The following is a 23,545-nucleotide window of genomic DNA, read 5'->3' on the forward strand; positions in this document are numbered from 1 at the left end:
AATGGAGTGAAGTCCAATTTCACTAGATTTCAATCCAATCAAATGTATAAAGAATGTTCTTTGGAGACACATCAGATATAGAGGGTACTTTCTGGATACACATCTCTTTCCAGCAAAAGACTCCACACATTAAAGATCCCCTGAAAACAGCACTTCCAAAACAAGAGTAATCCTGGATATTATCAACAATTTGATTTTAAGCATGATGGTTCACCATCGTTATTAGACGTTTATTGAACTGAAAGGTCACAAACTGTGAAGATGTCAAAACCACATCTGCTACGTCGCTATTTAGCTGCGTGACTAATCATTTGCATTTTAGGTTACTTCACTGACCATAATATACTAAATTTGTATAAGAATCAACTTATATCATTGTATAATAGTTGTCTTGTCTAGTCCTAACTATAACATTACAAATTTCATAATGACGAGAAACCCACTTGAAGTAAAAATGTATTCTCAAGATGGCTGGCGTGGGTATTAAAACTTTAATTAAAATGAAGTAGAGAACAGCCTTTCGACCTTCTTAGGTCATCTTCAGGTAAACAAATTTCAATATTATTTGACTATTTTGAGCAATGCACTAAATCTCCAATCACCATCAATGATGTTTGATATTGTATCATTGTACAATCCTACACGACAGTACATTGGATATACACCTCGTGTTATATAAAGTTAAGGCTTTATACGTTTCCAGCTCACAGCAATATCTAGTAATTTAACATATTATGTTATTACGAAACACGCGACTTGTATATTCTACAACAACTATCTACAGTTCGGTTTTCACAAGGTTATTATTTCTAGAAAAGCCTATACATTTGGTCACAGTATTCAATAATTAATATTATAACGCTATATCTTACCAGGCTTGTAAGTACCGCCCTCTATAGTAATGTCGTCCAACGCAATGACTCCCAAAGACCCATGGCGCATTTCAGCCTCAAAAACAACCTGTGGTGAAAAATGTAGTTTCATTTCAGTGTGTATCACAACATAAGTACATGTTTAATAAATATTGACGTATTTATAAGAAAAGTGTGCAAAACATGTATCAATTTCTTAAATGTAGAAATTAGACACATTTAATATTTAGCCTAAATGTTACATTTTGCACTCGTTGACTAAATGGATTGGTCAGACAACGATATGGTTCAGATATAACAGTCTCTAATTTTCAATTATTGGTCAGACGAGGGCAGCTAGTCAAAAGCACCCACCACCACTAGGGTTTTATTTGTCTTATATAACTGAGTAAGGGGATTGGTTGTCACTTATATAACGTGCCAACAGATGAAAATGTATTCATCAGCATAGCTTAGTGGTTAGAATACTCAATTTGGAGGTTGCGTGTTCAAATGCCACAACTAAACATGCTTGTTCTTTTAGGCCTGGGGATGTTATAACGTGTCAGCCAATCCCTCTATTCATTGGTAAAGAATATTCGAGAAGTTGGTAGCTGGTAGTAATGACAATCTGTCTTCTCTCTAGTATTTCACTGCTGAATTAAGGACGGCTAGTGTGAAGACAGTCCTTGTGTAGCTTTGTGCGAAATTCAAACAAACTTTTGAGTAGTGTTTATTATGAGTAGGTTGTCGGCGATTCTTCTTAATCTCATAAGTGTCAGGAGAAAAACGCACTCCATTCCATTTAACTAACACAGGCGTTTCTTTGGAATTGTGAAATATTTCTACAAATCAGCAAAACATTTTCAGATGCAAAGTACTGAAAATAAATCGTTGAAAGAATGAACAAAATGAAATTAATATGGAATTATCTCGTCTCCGGTGTACGAAAACCAGCCGCGCAAGTGACTGCATTCACGTGATAATAGCTTAGACTGTGATTAGCTGTAATCCAACCAATCATACAGTTTTATACTGGTATAATTTTTGTAAAAATTCAGGCAATTATGCTGTTTTAAGCAGTGTTGTGGTAGATGCATTCATGGCTCCCAGGACAGAAATATAATATAACATAGAAATAAAACGTTTCGTGATTGAGAATACTCTTGGGAGAGGGGGGTCGGTACTTGAAGCCAGTACTGTCAATAATGGAAGCAATCGAGATAAAAAGTACAAACTCTTCAAAACTAATGTTCACTAATTCAGGACATACCTTTTTAAAAATATATTGCAATAAGGTATAGATATTCCCAATGACCTAGTTGTGACTGCTATCTTGATAACAGTAAGATATACATTAGCATAAAGTCGCCTTAGTGGATATCTTAAAAACAATGGTTTAGACAATATAACCAAACTGTGAGGTTTGAAGTATGTATCAGACGAAGAATAAATATGTAAAAAAAGCGAGTGATCTTTATAAATGAATCCAAATTAAAATTGTATTAACAATAGTTTGTTCAATGGCAGAGAGAATAACGACGACACAGACAATGGTGTTTGAGACCTATCAAAATTGATGGCACTCTGACTGCAGACTGGTGCCAGCAGATTCGTATTCATTATGTCATTCCATAAGAAACAAGACCTGCCGATTAGAGATTCATCTTCCATCAACTTGCAGAAAATGGAGTGACATGATACTTGCAAAGAAAAAGAGGCCAATGGAACACTTGGAACCATAAATCGGCTGAAAAGAAATAAACAAATATCCAATATAAATATTATTAATTCTAAATGGGCTTATGTGGAACTTGGATAGTTTAACAGGCAACTAGACAAATTGGCTGAATTGTTGAAAGGTCATTTAAAATCATATTTCAGAATCATACATTAATAAACTTCAGATAATATAAAAACAACACGTAATGCTCTGCAAATACAAAATACAATGTATTTCTTTTTGTTACACAATTCCTGTAATACTGTATCTCAATCAAGTTAAATTGTCAATTTAATTGTAATTACTTAACGTTTGTGACTCGTTTATTTGTTTGGTTTGTTTAGAATTGTGCTCAAAGCTACTCGAGGACTATCTGCGCTAGCCGTCCCTAATTCTGCAGTGTAAGGCTAGAGGAAAAGTAGTTAGTCATCATCACCAATCGCCAACTCTTGGGCTACTCTTTTACCAACTAATATTGGGATTGATCGTCATACCATATCGTCCCCACGGCTGAAAGGGCAAGCATGCTCGGTGTGAAGGGGATTCGAACCAGCGACCCTCGCATTACGAGTCGAGTTCTTTAACCACCTGGCCATGCCGGACCAGTTTATTTGTATCAAACATAGTTTTCCATAATCTGTTCCATTACTATATGTATATGTAGATAATAGCATACATTTTTATTTATCGTCTAAGTTTTTTCTAGGTGAAACAATTTTTTTTATATTAAAAGTAACATAATTCTGACGATTACTTGTTTGTTTGTTAGCTGTTAAGTAGAATACTATATATCTAACTGGTAAAATCAAAGGAAGAAGAGAAAGAGCTAGGCAGAAACTCACTTTGTTTGATGAAAATTTATTGAAAATGATAAATCTCAATTAAGACATTTGGTGCAGACGGCGAGAAAACTTTTGTTTGTTTGTTTTGAATTTCGCGCAAAACTACTCAAGGGCTATCTGCGCTAGCCGTCCCTAATTTAGCAGTGTAAGACTAGAGGGAAGGCAGTTAGTCATCTTCACCCACCGCCAATTCTTGAGCTACTCTTGTACCAACGAATAGTGGGACTGACCGTAACATTATAACGCCCCCACGGCTGAAAGGGCAAGCATGTTTGGTGCGACCGGGATTCGAACCCGCGACTCTCAGATTACGAGTCGTACGTCTTAACCCACCTGGCCATGCCGGGCCTGCGAGGAAAGAAGAACAATAAAAAACTTTAGCCGTCTTCACTGAAAATTTACAGAAGACACCATGGACTGGTTGATTCACACTATGGACTGACTAGTTCACGCCATGGACTGATTGTTATTATTATTATTTTATGCACGTTGAAAATCCATCTCAAGTGGTGACAATCTGACCGAAAGGCAGAATTATTTGTATTAGAACGGTGAACGAAGATTTCCTCAACGGCTACTTTGCTTTTTGCGATAAACGAGAAAAAATATTAAATTCCATTCAAACTATGTTTTAAATTTGAAAGTGAAAAGTACTGAACTCTAGATACTGATCAAAATGAAGACAACAACAACATTGTATATGTACATTTTCCGTTTTAGTATGAGAGAAATTCACGATTACACACATACTTGGTGACCTATATATTTATAAAACCAAACCTCGTGAGATAATAATTCCGTTTGGAACAGTAAAATTCAATTTTTTACATTGTCTATAATGGTGGTGAAGACCTGAGAACTATTGTTTTCATTCACTTCTGATCAACGGACAAATCACACAGAATTTTATATTTCGTTTACACTAGCGCCTTCTGTTGAAGACGCTATTCTAAGTGAGAGATAAATTTGGTAATAATTAATCTAATCAAGTGCAACGATTTATTTCTTAAAATATACTCCACTTAAATTAAATTACTTACTTGAAGTGGAAAATTTCCACCAATGGTAACTCTTGCTTCTAACCACCTATCACCATGATTTCCCACTGCACTCCACACAATTTCTCCTTCTGTCATATTCCTCAATGTACGCAAGCGCAAGTATCCCGTGTGGTGACCAAACATGTGAAACCAAAACGAGATGGAAACAGAAGGGTATTTGGTGTTCTCAATCAATGGACTAATTAAATAGGCTGAATCTCCCCTATCTTGACCTAGTGTGTTGATAGCGAAGTAGAAACCACCTGTTAAATTAAAAATGTTGGTTTTGTATCGAACTATAGGTTTGCTTCCTTCATTTAATTCAAAGTTCCTTTTCCCGATCTAGAAATACATTTAAAAACATTATTTGTTTCTTATGCACGTCGAAAACATCGTACGAAACCTCCAAATTCGATTATTTTAATAATCAAATTACAGGGCAGTATATGGTACTGCATTATGGAAAACTTATATTCTCAGATAAACAAATGTTAAGATGTCCATATATAACGTTTAATTTTCCATGACTGAAGCACGAACTTAAAAAATGAATATAATTACTGTTGGAACCAAGTTGTTGAAAACGATACAAAGGTGTCGAGAAAGCAATCACCGCAAATATATCTATCACTAATGACTAGAATTATTCTTCAATATTTATCCAATCACAGTAAAACCTGTACAACTTCTACACTTTTTAATTTCTGTTTCCTGTTTATATAAAAAATCTTAATATGGACATTGATATCAGTTGTTTATTTGCTCTCCATGTCTCCCAGCGACTCAGGGGTAAACACGAGAGCTTATATTTTTAAAATGCTTGGATCAATTCCTGCGATTAGCCGATTGTGAATCTTTAAAACAAACAAACAAACAAACAAACAAACTTACTTCCACTTGTATGATCACCTAAAGGTCCAGCTCGCTGATTTTCATCTCGACCCAGATACTGCCGTGTCCAGTTGACCTTGCTTTTGATTCCAAATGTCCAGTCATGGTATTCAGACTCAAAATCGGATTTAAGTAGAACATCTGTAAAAGTTTAATGATACTTAACCTACCTAATTATATTTATTGCTATTGGAAACAACTTCGCTGAAATTTATCTATATAGCTTCAATGTCAAGATTATAAAAAATGTTTATCTAACGGGTCATAGATGTACAAAAGTCAGCCTTTAGTTACTTTGTTCTACATCCTGTACTATCTATGAATTTACTTCCTCTGTTGTATAGTGTTCCTTAAATTTACTTCCTCTTCGGAATACTAGTTATTTTATCTTCTTCTTCCATGATAGATAGTGTTGGTTGAAGCTACTTCGTTCATGGTAGAAAGTGCTCCTAGAAGCTACTTCCTCCATGATAGATTGTGCTCCTTGAAGTTACTTCCTCCATGGTAAATAGTATTTTTACTCTACTTCCTCTTTTGTAGATTGTGTTCCTTGAAGCTACTTCCTCCATGGTATATAGTATTTTTTGTTCTACTTCCTCCATTGCACATTTTGCTGTCTCTAATGTGTCTTAACAGTAAGTCAGTGGACTTATAACACTTAAAATCGAGTTGACGATTACCCGCAGTGGGAAGACCACAGAGAGCCCAATGTGCAGATTTGTGCTTTACAACAAACACACATTTTAGCTTCACTATAGCCCGAAACAAAAATGTTTATTGCAATAAGCTTTCCTTAAAGATGAAGAATTACATTTTTAACACTTTTTTACATGCCATCCAATGCAAGTAGACGTCAGTTTCCAAGACTATGTTCAACTAATCTGAAAGCAAAAGAGGTCACACAAATAGTAGCATGCCATTTGAGAGGTTCATCGTCGAATGGAATGTTTGCAGTTCCAGTATCTTTTACTTACTTATTTTTGGAAACAGTAGTTCATTTTGAATCATGATTAGAAACTCTTGGAATGCTGACTTTACATCCTTGTATATTTGTATCAACAGCGTGGTCCACCTTCACTGCAATAGCTTTTCTGAATCCTGAATCAGGTGTTTTTCTTTTGTAACCACAGTCTTCACTTCTTCTTGCTACTCTCAGTGGCACAGCGGAATGTCTGCGGACTCGCAATGTTAGAAACCGTGTTTCGATTCCCGTGGTTGGCAGAGCACAAATTGAATGTTTCCTTAATTCTGCAAAATGGTTTGGTTCTACATAGTTGAACAATTTCTCTATCTGATTATCTTTCTTTGGAAGTAAAGATGCCATATCAATATAGCCATAAAGCATCGCAAAAGTATATCGATATTGAGTAGTCGAAAATTTGTCGTGGATCACGTTGACTGTAGCGACACGACTAACACCTGCGGTTACATGTAATTGCATTAGCTCGTGCAACTCACAAGACGCAGCTAACTTTCAACCATAATAATTCATAACTTAATTACTCACTTTTGTTTCCGTTAATAAAGATAATTCTTATCATAAAACAAAGTATTGTATTTACCATCTAACTGAGTAACAAAACTTTTGACAGACGACAGGGGACCGCGACCAGCCACAGTAAAGGCGGCAACACGTACGAAGTATTTGGTCTGTGGTTTAAGGTTAGCGAAGAAAACAGATGTGGATCCAAGGACAGTCATCTTTTCCCAGTTGTCAAGTGATAGATGGATGTCGTCTGTATAGAACACTTCGTAACCCTTCGTAAAACAACAGAAAATAATTAATATTTACCTTTTCTTTTTCAAATTTACTTACAAATAAGCCTCAACTTACTCAAATCGAATAAAATATGAATATGTAACATCAACGTGTAATACGTTTTATGAATTAATATCAGGAACGATAAACATTTTGTTCTGTTTGTTTTGGCATTTCGCGCAAAGCTAATCGAGGGTCTATCGCGCGAACATGCTCGCCCTCCCTGTAATTGACGGTCAATCCCACTATTCGTTGGTAAAGAGTAGCCCAAGAGAGGCGGTGATGACTAGCTGCTTTCTCATCTTACCCTGTTAAATTAGGGACGGCAAGCGCAGATAGCTTCGATTAGCTTTGCTTCAAAAACAAACAGTTTGTTTGTTTTACCAACGAATAATGGGATTGACCGTACATTATATCGCCCCCACGACTGAAAGGGCGAGCATGTTTGGTGCGATGAGGATTTTAACCCGCGACCCTCAGATTACGTGTCGAACGCTTTAACCCACCTGACCATGCCGGGCCTGTTTTGTTCTGTTAAAACCTTTTTTATTCCTTGCGATTCAGTCATTCTAAACTATAAAAAATACATATCTCATATCTCCCAAAAATATATTCCATATGTTTATATGGAGGATATACATGTTTAAACTCGTTTATTTTACATGTTTATATTGAGAACAGACATGTTTAAACTGGTTGATTTTGCATGTTCATATTGAGAACAGACATGTTTAAACTGGCTTATTTTACATGTTTATGTGGAGGATAGAGATGTTTAAACTGATTTATTTTACATGTTTATACAGAGGATAGACATGTTGAAAGTGGTGAATTTTACATGTTTATATTGAGAACAGAATTTTCAAAATGGTTTATTTTACATGTTTACATGAAGGATAGAAATGTTTAAACTGGTTTATTTTACATGTTTATATTGAGAAGAGACAGTTTTAAACTGACGAGTGTGACAAGCACGACCTTTCAATTCTTATTCTATATAACAAATAACACTGTCTTTCGATTCCAATAAAATTATCAATATTGTGACAAGAAACATGTTTAAACAACGTGTTTTAATGTACCGAACCAGTTTCTGCTTTCATAGAAATCCTCCACAAAGTAAAATAATAGATTGGACCAAAGCCATATCTCTCAGTTTTGACAATCACTTCTTAGAAATATAAAAATATTTTGATTCCAACACGGACTAACAAATTGGACCACATCCCGCAGTTTTGACAATCACTTCTTAGATCTGTACTTTGTTCTTTCATTATAGGTATTTGTCTACATACATATAAAAATGCTGAAATATATTAAAAAGAAACACAAGAAGTTCATCTTTGGGTAAAATTTTTGTTACAAACGGACTGGAACTAATTATCAAGCCATATATGTATTTCCACATTATTCATTATTTCACCTGAAACAATTAAAATGTAATAATATTGAGTTATTTTATGGGTGCATTCGGTCAAACTAATTTTTGTGTGAACTTTAAACGATATCTAGAGTCCTTTATCTTTGCTTTTCTTAATGTCCTTTTCAAATTGACGTTAATTAGGTTTGTTTATTTGTAGTTAATCAAAAAGCTACACACTGGGTTATCTATGCTCTGCTGACCACGGGTTTCGAAACCCAGATTGTAGCGTTGTAGCATGTCTGCAGACATGCCGCTGTGTCACTGGTGGGGGGGGACGTTAATTAGAAAAGCCATACCTTAAAACTGTTTTTATTTAAATAATTTATATAACAAATAAATAATATTAAAATACATCCAAACACATAAAAATTGATGTCTTAAATTCTAGTCACTGGGACGAAAAAATATCCAATAACATTGTAATGTATGAGAGCAATCCGTTATGAACCGTCGCACCAAACATGCTCGCCCTTTCAGCCGTGGGGGTGTTATTATGTGACGGTCAATCCCACTATTCGTTGGTAAGAGAGTAGCCCAAGAGTTGGCGGTGGGTGGTGATAACTAGCTGCCTTCCCTCTAGCCTTACATTGCTAAATTAGGAGCGGCTAGCACAGATAGCTCTCGTGTAGATTTGCACGAAATTAAAAACAAACAAACAAACCGTTATGAACCGTTATAAAGTGTATTTTTGTTGTGTTTTTTCTTCTTTTGAGGTGAAAAGAAAAGTTCCCTTACAATTTCCTCACTCCCTCCATTATTTATTGAGTAATTTTGGTCAACTTGTATCACACCTCTGAGAAACATTAAGGAGAAGCATTGATAAAAAAACGTTTAGAGATTTAAAGAATACTTGAGATAAAAAATGTTATCCCAAAAATATTTTTTCAAAAAATGAGAATTACAATCAACACAAATCTTGTTGACGAAGCGAACTTTGAGACGAAAGTTCTCCAACTAATAACATGTGGCGTTTACCTGGATTATCCCGTTTGCTTCGCTGGGCGGTTTCCATGACAATTCTGCTGTTGTTTCACTGTCTACCCGTATCTGGACATCTTGCGGGGAAGTCTCAGGGACTTAAAATACAAATGTTAAAAGAAAAGTCGGATAAAATGACAACTCACGAATAAGATAGCAACACTCCACACTGAATATTAAATTATACAGTAAAATAAACTTTCATTAATTTCTTTATCTTTAAAGGAGAGAATAAATGTTTATAATTTCCTTACTTCCTGTTTTAGTTTTCACAGTCAAGGGGGCGCTAGGTTCACTCAAACCAAGTTTGTTCACAGCTATGACGTAGAAAATATACTCGTTGAACGGGGTGAGATTCGATATGGTAGAAGTTAAATTTGTCGATGTTGCTTCCAAGTACTGGGTAGAATAAAGATCTTTGTATTGGATGATGTAGTGTGTTGGAGGGAACGTTTCTCTTTCCTTGTTGAAACGCCACGAAATTGTCACAGATGTCTGGTTGACGTGAACAGCTTCCAGGTGTGTTGGTGTCTCGTGAAAACCTATAATAAGTATAAAACATAAGGCATTTTCATCCAAACAGGTTAAAAGTGTACTTTTAAACAAATCTACAGTGTATGAATTTGCTTTAAAAAATCACACCTTTTCCTTATTTTAGAGGGATTCGAAGAAGTGTACATTGGATTGGATTTTGAAAGTTTTTATGGACCCCATCTTCCTACTTTAGTGACCTCAGCACAGAAACCAAAACGTTGACCATTCCTATGCTTCAAGCATATGTGGTCCGTAAAAAAAAAAAACTTGAACTCCAATTTGATCATTTTTTTTTCGTCACAAGTTTGTTTATTTGTTTCTGAATTTCGTGCAAAGTTTCACAAGGGCTATCTGCTCTACTCGTCTATAATTTAGCAATGTAAGATTAGAGGGAAGATAGCTCGTCATCACAGCTCACCGCCAACTCTTGAGCTGCTCTTTTACCAACGAATAGTGGGATCGAATGTCATATTATAACGCCCCCATGGCTGAAAGGGCGAGTATGTTTGGTATGACACGAATTCGAATCCCGACCCACAGATTACGAGTCGAGGGTCAGGTGGTTACTTTTTCTTACATGTTTTACTTGTAAGTAAGTGTTTTCTATTATCTTGTGTTACATATATAAATATGTATTTAATTCAAGGTCTTCCTCGTACTTTTTTTTTTTTGCTAGTATAAATTTTAGACATTTCTAAATTTTTACGAGACAAGATACCTGTGTATAAATAAAAGCGAGGCATTTATTTTCTTCGCTAAGCCGCGATGCGGGATGTTGTGCATGTCTGTCAAGGGACGAATTGAAACTCGTAAAGACAATAAAACGAATAAAAGAATCTCTGAAAGATGCCTGATGATCAGAGGTTGGTAAAGTGGAAATCATTCGTTGCAAAACACTTTGGAGTATACTAAAGATTCAGGGTGAGATGCTCCAAAGTTTATTCCAAAATACTATAAAATCGAGATACAGATAAACAGTTCATAATATTGTGTACTGCGCGTGCCCCAGTGTTTAACATATTGCATTGGATAACCTGTTAGTTCATGGTTCACACCTTGTTGCAGCAAAATCGCGTTTTGCAGTTCGGGGCACGTAGCGTGTTTTAAGAATGACATCCAAACTTCATTATTGGATTAGGAATTAGTGGTGAGTGTTGAAACTAGCTGTATACTCTAGTACAGTCAACTATCCTATAGTTTTGCGTCAATATTTGAAACAAACAAATTACAATGTTGTATAATAATATCTAATCAGACTGAATTGAAATTACTGATGACCAAATCCAAATTATTCGATATTTATCTGACACCTTATTTGTCAACTTTGTAAACTATAGCTTCCTCTACTAGTACTATAGCTCCCTCTATTAGTAACTTTGAGAATTATAGCTACTTCTACTAGAAAGTTTGTGAATTATTCCTCCGTCTACTAGTAACTTTGTTGAATTATAGCTCCATCTACTAGGTACTTTGTGGATTATAGCTCCGTCTATTAGTAAGTTTGTGAATTATAATTTCGTCTACTAGTAACTTTGTGAATTATAGCTCCATCTGCTTGTGACTTTGTGAATTATAGTAACTTCATTATTCCTTAATTTATATACCCTGTATTTCTCTCTTTTAAACTTTATACTTGTTATCTCTCATTCATCTTCCAAAGGTTCGATTCCCCTCGGTGGACTCAACAGATAGCCCGATGTGGCTTTGCTATAAGAAAACACACACACACACTCATTCACTTTCAGTTTACTTTTCTTATGTGAAATTGACAGTTAACTGCTGACTCGTGTTTCGTCGGAATATAATTCTTACGTTTCAATTCATATCTATTTCATCTGTAAATTACACACCTTATGCTTTGTTGGCTTATACTTTTTAACCCTTCCAGTATTCTAACGTTACTTTATCGATTAATGCTATCAATAACTTATCTTTAACATATACTTCCTCAGCGCTTAAATTTTAATTCTGGTATAAAATACAACATTATCTAGTATTCTGTAACTTGGTGGTATGACAACAGAGAGTAAATTGAAACATGTTGACTTACGAGATAACCTCACTTTGGTGTCAGTAGTGAGAGTTCCAAGTGGAGACGAGACAAAACAAGTTAAAGTATGCTCTGTCCAAATCTCCTTCACGTTTAATATAGCCTCATATTCTCCTTCAACCAAAACCTTGGAGCCGTTTCTCCATTGTACAGTGGGCGCGGGTTCACCGCCGGCAACACACACCAATGTTAGGTTGTCACTGTAGATAACTTTGACTTCTGAAGGCGGACGTTCCACGAAGTATGGAGGAACTTGTACCGCTGTAAAAATTTCAAAACACATACTTGAAATTAGACTAATAATAACGACCTTCGAAAAAGTCTTGGTAGTGTTAATTTGAACGAGAGAAGAAAAATATCAGAAGTAGAAATCAAGAACGGCTATATGGACTGAAGTGATACATCATTAGAATATAGGACCGCAAGTAGTTACTGGCGACAACGTTTAATAATATAAAAAATTTCTTCACATAATGTCGGAAATGTTTTATTTCCAGTTGTTCATGATTATCTATGAAAGACATCTACGAATGGTACGACTGGACTTTTCAGAATACGTCAGTGAGGCACTGGAAAGGAATACATGGCACACTATGACGGCGAACCTTCTGTGAGAACATACCAACTCCAGACAAGAGAGTGGCCTAGCGATAAGTATATGGACTTGGAACACTATAAACTGGGGTTTGATACCCGTGGTGAGCACAGCACAGATACAGTTTCGTGCTTAACTACAAACCAATCACGGCTCGACACGACCATATGGTTAGGGCGCTTTACTCGTAATCTGAGGGTCGTCGGTTCGAGTCCCCGTCACACCAAACACGCTCGTCCTTTCAGCCGTGGGGGCGTTACAATGTTAGGGTAAATCCCACTTTTATTGGTAAAAGAGTAGCCCAATAGTTGGTGGTGAGTGGTGATGATTAGCTGCCTTCCCTATAGTTTTACACTGCTAAATTAGGGACGACTAGTGCAGATAGCCCTGGTGTAGCTCGGCTCCTTTTACGAAATTTAGAAAACAAACAAACCAATCAAACAACCAAGTATATGTCTTTCTAAACTAAGAATGTTTAAAACACGAGGAGAGATAGCTTCTATTAACTACAAACCAATAGAAAAAATATTAATAAAGGTAACAGTTTTGTGACTTCAGTGACCTGTAAAATCGAATTTGCATAACAATGACAAATACGACGCATGAAAATGTTAGGTTCCAAACGTGTTATTGTGATACAAGTGACCAACGAAGTGAAACTTAGAATTCTTAGTGTTACACAACTACTGGGTAACAGCTATGCTACTAAAACTGTCATGTATTAGACACCTTTTTTTGCACATTCCAATATTACTCCAACTGAATGCACATTTTATTCATAAATATATATATAAGTAAGATATTTGCCAAATTACAAAACAGTAAGTTAAAGATATTTCATGACCTACAAGTCAATGAAACTACTTGAAATACATTTATAACAGAGACGACCAATAAGACTGTTAAAGAATTTTTATTTAAAACCACAGTAAAAGTAATAATGTTTTGCCCTGCTTGGGTCTTTACCAGAATACAAATCACTTTGAAAAAGCGATAGTTATTGACCACGTGTCATGAGAAGGACAATAATGATAGGTTCATAATGTCAAAAAACACATACGTTCAGAAAGCCTTCAGACAAATTCATAAAAACCCTATAACACAAAAGCTTACGAAAGTTGTACCTTTCTTCTTGAGGAACAAACTTGAAATTATATTATAAGATTGTAGAGGGCATTGTAAATTCTTGAGATATTTCAGTTCACAAAAAAGAAAAAGAATGTTTGTTTTGAATTTCGCGCAAAGCTACACGAGGCCTATCTGCGTTAACCACCCCTAATTTAGTAGTGTAAGACTAGAGGGGAAACAGGTAGTCATCACCACCCACCGCCTACACTTGAGATTCTCTTTCACCAACGAATAGTGGGATTGACGATATATTATAACGCTTCCATGATTGAAAGGGCGAGCATGTTTGATCTGACTAGGATTCGAACTCGCGATCCTCAGAATACGAGTCAACTAACCTAACGACCTGGCAATGTCGATACTTAAAAAACAAAAGCAAAAGTCAGAATATTTTTAAAAGACCGTCCTCTGTAATTTAGTTGCATAAGTAGACTGTATAATCAGTAGTATAATTCTACAAGTGTTTCTCTGATAGGGTGGGTAGTTGTTACCCATTTCACAGTCACCAGTATATTTCTTTAAGTGTCTCTCTAGTAGGGTGGCTGTTACCCATTTCACAGTCACCAGTATATTTCTACAAGTGTTTATCTGGTAGGGTAACTGTTACCCATTTCACAGTCACCAGTATATTTCTTCAAGTGTTTCTCTAGTAGGGTAGCTGTTACCCATTTCACAGTCACCAGTATATTTCTACAAGTTTTTCTCTGGTAGAGTGGGTAGCTGTTACCCATTCACAGTCACCAGTATATTTCTTTAAGTGTCTCTCTAGTAGGGTAGCTGTTACCCATTCACAGTCACCAGTATATTTCTACAAGTTTTTCTCTGGTAGAGTGGGTAGTTGTTACCCATTCACAGTCACCAGTATATTTCTACAAGTTTTTCTCTGGTAGAGTGGGTAGCTGTTACCCATTCACAGTCACCAGTATATTTCTACAAGTTTTTCTCTGGTAGAGTGGGTAGTTGTTACCCATTCACAGTCACCAGTATATTTCTACAAGTTTTTCTCTGGTAGAGTGGGTAGCTGTTACCCATTCACAGTCACCAGTATATTTCTACAAGTTTTTCTCTGGTAGAGTGGGTAGTTGTTACCCATTCACAGTCATCAGTATATTTCTACAAGTTTTCTCTGGTAGAGTGGGTAGTTGTTACCCATTCACAGTCACCAGTATATTTCTACAAGTTTTTCTGGTAGAGTGGGTAGTTGTTACCCATTCACAGTCATCAGTATATTTCTACAAGTTTTTCTCTGGTAGAGTGGGTAGTTGTTACCCATTCACAGTCACCAGTATATTTCTACAAGTTTTTCTCTGGTAGAGTAGGTAGTTGTTACCCATTCACAGTCATCAGTATATTTCTACAAGTTTTTCTCTGGTAGAGTGGGTAGCTGTTACCCATTCACAGTCACCAGTATATTTCTACAAGTTTTTCTCTGGTAGAGTGGGTAGTTGTTACCCATTCACAGTCATCAGTATATTTCTACAAGTTTTTCTCTGGTAGAGTGGGTAGTTGTTACCCATTCACAGTCACCAGTATATTTCTACAAGTTTTTCTCTGGTAGAGTGGGTAGTTGTTACCCATTCAAGGTCACTAGTATATTTATACAAGTTTTTCTCTGGTAGAGTGGGTAGTTGTTACCCATTCACAGTCACCAGTATATTTCTACAAGTTTTTCTCTGGTAGAGTGGGTAGTTGTTACCCATTCACAGTCATCAGTATATTTCTACAAGTTTTTCTCTGGTAGAGTGGGTAGTTGTTACCCATTCACAGTCATCAGTATATTTCTACAAGTTTTTCTCTGGTAGAGTGGGTAGTTGTTACCCATTCAAGGTCACTAGTATATTTATACAAGTTTATCTCTGGTAGGGCGGGTAGCTGTTACCCATTCACAGTCACCAGTATATTTCTTTAAGTGTCTCTCTAGTAGGGTGGCTGTTACCCATTTCACAGTCACCAGTATATTTCTACAAGTGTTTATCTGGTAGGGTAGCTGTTACCCATTTCACAGTCACCAGTATATTTCTTCAAGTGTTTCTCTAGTAGGGTAGCTGTTACCCATTTCACAGTCACCAGTATATTTCTACAAGTTTTTCTCTGGTAGAGTGGGTAGCTGTTACCCATTCACAGTCACCAGTATATTTCTTTAAGTGTCTCTCTAGTAGGGTAGCTGTTACCCATTCACAGTCACCAGTATATTTCTACAAGTTTTTCTCTGGTAGAGTGGGTAGTTGTTACCCATTCACAGTCACCAGTATATTTCTACAAGTTTTTCTCTGGTAGAGTGGGTAGCTGTTACCCATTCACAGTCACCAGTATATTTCTACAAGTTTTTCTCTGGTAGAGTGGGTAGTTGTTACCCATTCACAGTCACCAGTATATTTCTACAAGTTTTTCTCTGGTAGAGTGGGTAGCTGTTACCCATTCACAGTCACCAGTATATTTCTACAAGTTTTTCTCTGGTAGAGTGGGTAGTTGTTACCCATTCACAGTCATCAGTATATTTCTACAAGTTTTTCTCTGGTAGAGTGGGTAGTTGTTACCCATTCACAGTCACCGGTATATTTCTACAAGTTTTTCTCTGGTAGAGTGGGTAGTTGTTACCCATTCACAGTCATCAGTATATTTCTACAAGTTTTTCTCTGGTAGAGTGGGTAGTTGTTACCCATTCACAGTCACCAGTATATTTCTACAAGTTTTTCTCTGGTAGAGTGGGTAGTTGTTACCCATTCAAGGTCACTAGTATATTTATACAAGTTTATCTCTGGTAGGGCGGGTAGCTGTTACCCATTCACAGTCACCAGTATATTTCTACAAGTTTTTCTCTGGTAGAGTGGGTAGTTGTTACCCATTCACAGTCATCAGTATATTTCTACAAGTTTTTCTCTGGTAGAGTGGGTAGTTGTTACCCATTCAAGGTCACTAGTATATTTCTACAAGTTTATCTCTGGTAGGGCGGGTAGCTGTTACCCATTTCACAGTCAATTAAATACGAGTACTCTTCCTAAACTGTTTATGAAATAATAATTATAAAAATGACTTAAACCGGTTACGGCAAAAGGGTTTAAACTCGAATGTCTTATGGGTTTATGATGTTTCAATAAACAGTTTAAATTAACTACAGTAGCGGTGTCACTAGCAGAAGAACCTTTGAAAAAATATTTCCAAACTTTATGAGATACTACAGATTAAATAACATTTTTCAAATCGGTGAACTTTGAGCATATATATTGTATACATGCCATAATTATCCATAATTATTATGAGTCTTTTTATTATTTTTTTACTTTAACTTTCATATCCGTTATGTTTCAACGAGAAAACACGTTTTAAGAACTTTGGTTCTGAACAAAATGAGAAAAGTTGTAATAACTGGTCGTTAGAATTGTCGAATATTTAAAAATGGCCCCTCACCTCCAACGTAAAGATGTGAACCACGTGACATAATCGAACCTCTTTCGTTTTCGGCTATACACTCATACTTTCCACCGTCTTTCTCTTCAATGTCCAAAATAGTCAGGTTTCCTTAAAATAATTAACACGTAAGTTGATGAATAAACAGTAATTAACATCATATTTCAGTTTGTAGGTTTAAATTTCACTAAATTAACATTTTGTTACATTATAACTGTAGTCAAATTAATAACGTTCTAAAACACAAAAATGCGTCCAAATATAATACGTGTCCTTTTAAGAATCTAACTAGAAGACTTGTCTCTGTTCTAGCAACAGTTTAAAGTTTAAATAACGTTAGACGTTTACCACCCTTGCGTTTATAAATAAAATTTAATCGTTATTATGAACGACAGTATATATAAATATACATAAAAGTGTTATACAAACAGAAGTTCTGATAGAATTTGCTTGCACATTGTTTTTATTTCTAACTTAAGGTTTTGTATAAAATACCATTACATTAGTGCATTTCAGAAGTTTAAATCCCTGACGTATGTAAATATTTCGAAGTCAACTAATGGTATTTGTTACAATTAGAAAGACTATATATATATAATACTATACTATACGTTATTGATATATATAGTATAACACCTGTAAGAACGCTGGTCCTTATAAACACGTTATATTATCACACTCTTCCCTTATAATATTCCAAACGTCTCATGAACTGGAAGTCTCAATTATGATTTTTATAACTAGTTTTGATTTGATCCAATAAATGAACCAAAGTATTTAATTTCATGTCACTTATACAACCTTGTTTTGTGAAAGGTTATTTCTTTTGTTTGATAACTGTTACCTTAAATTTTATAAAAAGGTTATCTGTTATTTTTATAACTGTTATATAAGTATTTTATAAAGTATTTATTCAACTTGATAACTCTTAACAACGTTGTAATGTATTTATCATTACGTATGTAGTTTACAGAGAAAGTATAAATAAATATTTGTACACATCACATGGTGATGACCTATAATGCTGATTTATGTGTGTTACATTTGATCAATGTCATATTTTATATTGAAAACCTCATGGTTTAAAAGAAAATTAACGTAATGGGGTAAAAGCTTCGTTGTTTCTTTGAATATTAAATAGGTTATACATTATTAAAACGTCTGTTTTCTAAAGATCTGAGGTGGATGTGATATCTGGTTTTCTTTCTTTCACTGGGGTAATTTATATAAAGGCCAAAAAAGTAGTAGTTATCAACATTGTACCAACAGAATTTATGGTGTTCCTAGAATACTGCATTAAAAATATTACTATTTAGAGCTTTAAACTTTCATAATAATGCCATCTTAATTCTCGCTGTGAAAATTTTTATCTGTACGTTAACCATTAAAAGATTACAAAGAAAACAAACTGTACACAGAACGAGAAAAAGAGTTAAGCCTAAATTTAAATATGAAGTTAAATATGAAATTAAACAGAAAATACCATGAGTATCCACAATGAATCGTTCTTCTTCTGATGGAATAGGAACCATATCTTTCAACCAGAGAAAATTCGGCAGCGGATATCCATTTGCATTACAGTTGTAAGTCACGTTCCCTCCAGCTTTAACCACTTTGGTTGGCTGAGGATGGAAGGTTATTCTTGGGAAATCACAGGTTGGATTAGAATCTATACGTGTAGAAGAGTTGTAAGATTCACCTATTTAAATCCACTTATATTCACGTTTCTATCACATTACTTTTCGTACGGTGAAAAATTTTTGTGCCTAATGTAATTTTATAGTAAAACTAGAAAACTTAATAATTAAAAATGGAGAATCTATTTTGGCACATAAGCCTATCTATACTGGACTTAAGCCTCAGTGTTGTTGCATGATTCAACAATGCTAATTACAATAATTAGCAAGGTGTGGTTATGCTAAATTTGATTTCTGTAGTACTATACGTAATCATATATTGACTTTCAAGGTCATATGACTATAAATAGGACTTGTTTTTGTTACGTATTATAATTCATCTGGAATGAGTCTCCAATTTATTATGTTATGCACGTTACGTATTACTATTTCAAATAGCCAGAAATTTTAATTTTAATTAAGAAGTTAATTTAACTTCGATATGTTATTACAAACAGTTATTAAAAATATTGGTTTACATATAAACCATTACAAACTCACAGACAGTATTCTGTTTCCCATCTGGTCTGGAGATAAATTACTTTTATGTTGATACACAGATATACTTCATTTGACAGGAGCGCTAGCTAGCTGTATTCTTGTTTGGCCTAACACGATTCACAAGCTTACTTTTCACAGAGGAAGATAAGTATCTAATGTCTTCGTAGAAATAAGAATGTCCGAAGTTAATTCTCTGAAGTTAAACGGTACCTAATGTTCGAAACCCAATAATGTTCCTTGTCAAATTCTGTAGTTTTCCGTAGCTGACAAAAAATATATTGTCTCTTAGTGCGTCGGTTTTACATACTTTATGGCGAGATTCTTGATAAACCACATATTATTGATTCTTATTTTTGAGAATCTTCTACAAATTTAGAAAATAGGCGGGACTCGCCCAATATACATCCAACAATATATGTCACATGCATCAAAAAGCTACACTGAAAGAAACGTAGGTGTTTAAATAAATTTATAACAATAAATATGTTATATTTTGTACGTGAGTTTTCTTGGCTTTGCTCGCTATATTAGATACGGATCTCTTATGTTTACTACATTAGTTCAGATATGACCTAGCCCGAGCAGAGGAAGCGAGGCTTTTTCGGAATAAGGCTTGTGCTCTCTACAGGCGACCATCTTCCAATGCACGTGACATGAAATGGAATGAACTAAAGAGCAAGGCCAATCTCACAAGCATTTCATGTTGGTGCTTAAACATACTTATGGCTGGCATATATAAAAAAAGGCGGTATCAGTAACATATAATTATGACATTACTCCTCCGTAAAGATGAAAACGAAGTCATGATGAGATATTTTAATCAATATTACCATGGTAGCATGCAGGAGGAAATCGAGCTATAACAGTTCTTATCTGAACTGCAAGTACATGTAGATACGGAAGTCATCTTTAGCCTAGATAAATTATACAGAAGCATAAATACATCTAAAGGTGGAAGGAGCTTCAGGCTTAAATGGTGTAGTAATATCTACCTTTAAGAACCTCACGGAAGACAACATGCTAAAATTAGTGTTAGACAATCAATGTAACTAAGAAACAGGTAACATCCATGAAATATTTACTGATGCCTTTATAACATCCTTACCCAAAAGGATCACACTTCTTTCACAGACTATCGATTCATCGTCCTACAAAACATTCTTAACAAAATCACGGAAAGGGCCAGAGCTACAAGTCTTGTTTACCAGTCTGAGTCACAGCCACCATGATGGTTAGTTGGACGTCAGTGGTACAGAATCCTGGATCAGTGATATTGAATTTTCAGCTGATATATGAGAAGGCTTTGACGCTTGCCACAACACCTTGGCAGCAGCTTTAGATCTGTAAATATAGTTTGATTGATAATTCTTACGGACAAATGTTCAAAAGAGGTTGGCACTACTGTAACTGCGTAAAACGGATTGTAGCTGCACTAATTATCAGAAGACACATCGTGGAACATGGAAACAAGCAGTGGGATTGGATCACTGTTAACATTGGTGTCTATGAAAGATCACCATTCTCATCAGCCCTCTTCATTATATACTTCACTGATTTAGTTGTTTTGATAATTCAAACATATGCTGTGTGCTAACCTTTGCTGATGACATTTTGGTGTACAAACGAAGGCTCTAGAAAAGGTGAAATCGAAAGAAAGATGCAACTATTTCTTAGCAAGATAACTGAATGGTGTAGTGATACAGGAATAGTCATTAATCCTGTCAAAGACATAGATGTGTTCTGCATATTCAACAACAGTCATGTTGATGAAGACAGGCCATCATCTTTCTTTTCTGGCACTGCTATTCCTCTGGAAAAAACAGTGAAGTACCTCGGGAATGGTGGGGGGCGTAGCTCTGATAGATAATTTAACTTTACTAATCAAAGTAACACCGCATTAACCAAAACTGCCAAAGGCATTTACACAATGCAAATTGTAGCAAGAATTAGAGCTGAAGAACACCGTCTACTTGTGAAGTATCAACTTTTATCCACTCCATCCTGAATTGTGCACCACCATTAATTAGTATGAGTGCTCTGCAGCTATATAAGACTGAAAGGATATGAAATACTTGTTTAAGAATGGCCACAAGATGAATTTAAGCTACCAACATCCAAACATTAGTGTATGTCATAAGCTTCGACTGTTTTACAGAACACAAACAGCATTTATAAACAAATTTCGTCACTGGGGTATTTTAGCGCAGAGATCATGATTTCAGTCATTTATTCTCTGTCCTTCTAAATTAGAATATAATAATTCCACAATGATTTTCAGACGCCAACCAATCAAAGAATTGCCTAAAAGACACCTCAGGAAGCATTTACGGGAACACATGCGTTATACAACCACCACTGAGATAATTTTTCATCATCAGGTCTCAGATTTTCCCCCTTTTTAATAATATCCCTTGTCAACATAGTCACAGATAGTTCTTACACAAAGACAGTGGAACATTCAAGAGTCCAGCATCTATTTAAATATTCTGAAGACCAATCCCGTGTCAACATAGCCACAGATCATTCTTACACAAAGACAGTGGAACATTCAAGAGTCCAGCATCTAGTTAAATATTCTGAAGGCCAATACCTTGTCAACATAGTTACAGATCATTCTTTCACAAAGACTGTGGAACATTCAAGCTTTGCATAAGCAGCACAAGGACTGAGGTGAAAACCATAAATGAAACTCTAATCAGAGCAGTACATCATAAAATGAAGAGTAACTGATTTAAATGAAAAGAAGCAACGTAGTAACAACATGATGAAATCATCAACTAAATGTAACTAATGGACTAAGTATGGGTAAAACTAAACAAGGAAACTAACAAGCTCCTTTACCAAGTCCAGCACATAACTCTATCTACCGGCAAAACTGACAACCACAGAAGGATTTCATTAATATTAAGATGTAATGAAACTGCTAAGAAACAAAGTACTATATGACGTAAGTAGAAGATACAAGAGATAGGCAATCAGCAGGGCAACACAGAGTCAGAAGGAAATCTTGTACCTCCAGTGTCTTAATATGAGGAGGTCAGTGCCTGGCGATGCAACTCCTGGGAGTGTCGCCCAGTACTCGACGCAACTAGATATTCCGGTGATTTAGCTGCACAGTAGATACGTATATTCATGTTGGAATTTTTTAAATTCCAAGGATAAAGTAGGCTAAGCATGGCCTAGTGGTTCCATAGGTACGTTATAAGAGTGACAATCCCGCCCCACTAAGAACCTAGTGGTTCCATAGGTACGTTATAAGAGTGACAATCACGCCCCACTAAGAACCTAGTGGTTCCATAGGTACGTTATAAGAGTGACAATCACGCCCCACTAAGAACTGATGGCGGGTGTTGTTGACTAGCTGACTTCTTTCTGTATTATCAGTTCAAAATTAGAGACGACTATGAGCGGCTAACTATTTTCTAACTTTAAACGAAAGATTAAAATAAACAAATAACAGATATCTGTTTTACTTGAATATTTTTAATCTATCTCCACGATTGATTATTAATGTTTATTTGTGGATTACTATGATTTTGAATATGTTTAAGAGCTCTCACAGCCTTAAGAAATAACTTATTGGGTTATTTTCCTTCTAATTTTGCTTTCATTTATACGTAATTTCTGCATTGGATATAAGACATACACTTCTTTATTACTGATTTGGGAGACATTGTGCACAATTTTTACGCTTACTTCATAATATATAAACAACTGCGGAAGTGTTTACATACCCATTTTAATCCAGGAGTCAATATTAATAGTTTTGTTCTGTCCCTTTTTACTAATCACACACGATATCTTATCTCCGTCCCAGTTGTACAGTACTCGTAAAATACGCAAAACGCAGCCGTTTTTCACTTTTACGATCCGAAAAGTATCGTTGTCTTTAACACTCTGGGTTGGTATCAGCTCCACACCGTTTCTTGCCCAAGTCACATCGGTAATCTCGGTTGTGTTAAGCTTACAAAAGAATGTAGCCGGGTCACTTCTTATGACGGTCGTGTTCTTTGGTGTCCATATCAAAGTGATATTTTCCCCCTTCTCAGGAGGTCCTAAAGTAATAAGAACAGAAGATATCATTAAAAAGATTCCATATTTATATGTAACCTAACGGCCAAGAACTGAAGAAAACGTTAACAAAAA

At 35.5% G+C, this 23,545-nt stretch overlaps 1 protein-coding gene across 1 annotated transcript in view; it reads right to left on the reverse strand.

Moving 5' to 3' along the window:
* Window positions 1-23,545, reverse strand: part of LOC143236747 (MAM and LDL-receptor class A domain-containing protein 1-like) — a 121,705-nt gene that overhangs the window by 85,574 nt on the left and 12,586 nt on the right. The window contains exons 3-12 of the mRNA XM_076475233.1: window positions 23,134-23,454; window positions 18,706-18,891; window positions 17,223-17,333; window positions 12,092-12,352; window positions 9,762-10,049; window positions 9,505-9,605; window positions 6,910-7,105; window positions 5,348-5,488; window positions 4,457-4,719; window positions 873-960 (exon numbers count right to left, since the gene is read on the reverse strand). Of these exons, the coding sequence (XP_076331348.1) occupies window positions 873-960; window positions 4,457-4,719; window positions 5,348-5,488; window positions 6,910-7,105; window positions 9,505-9,605; window positions 9,762-10,049; window positions 12,092-12,352; window positions 17,223-17,333; window positions 18,706-18,891; window positions 23,134-23,454 (1,956 nt within the window). The remainder of the gene's footprint in view (window positions 1-872; window positions 961-4,456; window positions 4,720-5,347; window positions 5,489-6,909; window positions 7,106-9,504; window positions 9,606-9,761; window positions 10,050-12,091; window positions 12,353-17,222; window positions 17,334-18,705; window positions 18,892-23,133; window positions 23,455-23,545) is intronic.

This window comes from Tachypleus tridentatus, chromosome 13 (genome assembly GCF_004210375.1).
Source record: "Tachypleus tridentatus isolate NWPU-2018 chromosome 13, ASM421037v1, whole genome shotgun sequence".
NCBI classification, from domain to species: domain Eukaryota; kingdom Metazoa; phylum Arthropoda; class Merostomata; order Xiphosura; family Limulidae; genus Tachypleus; species Tachypleus tridentatus.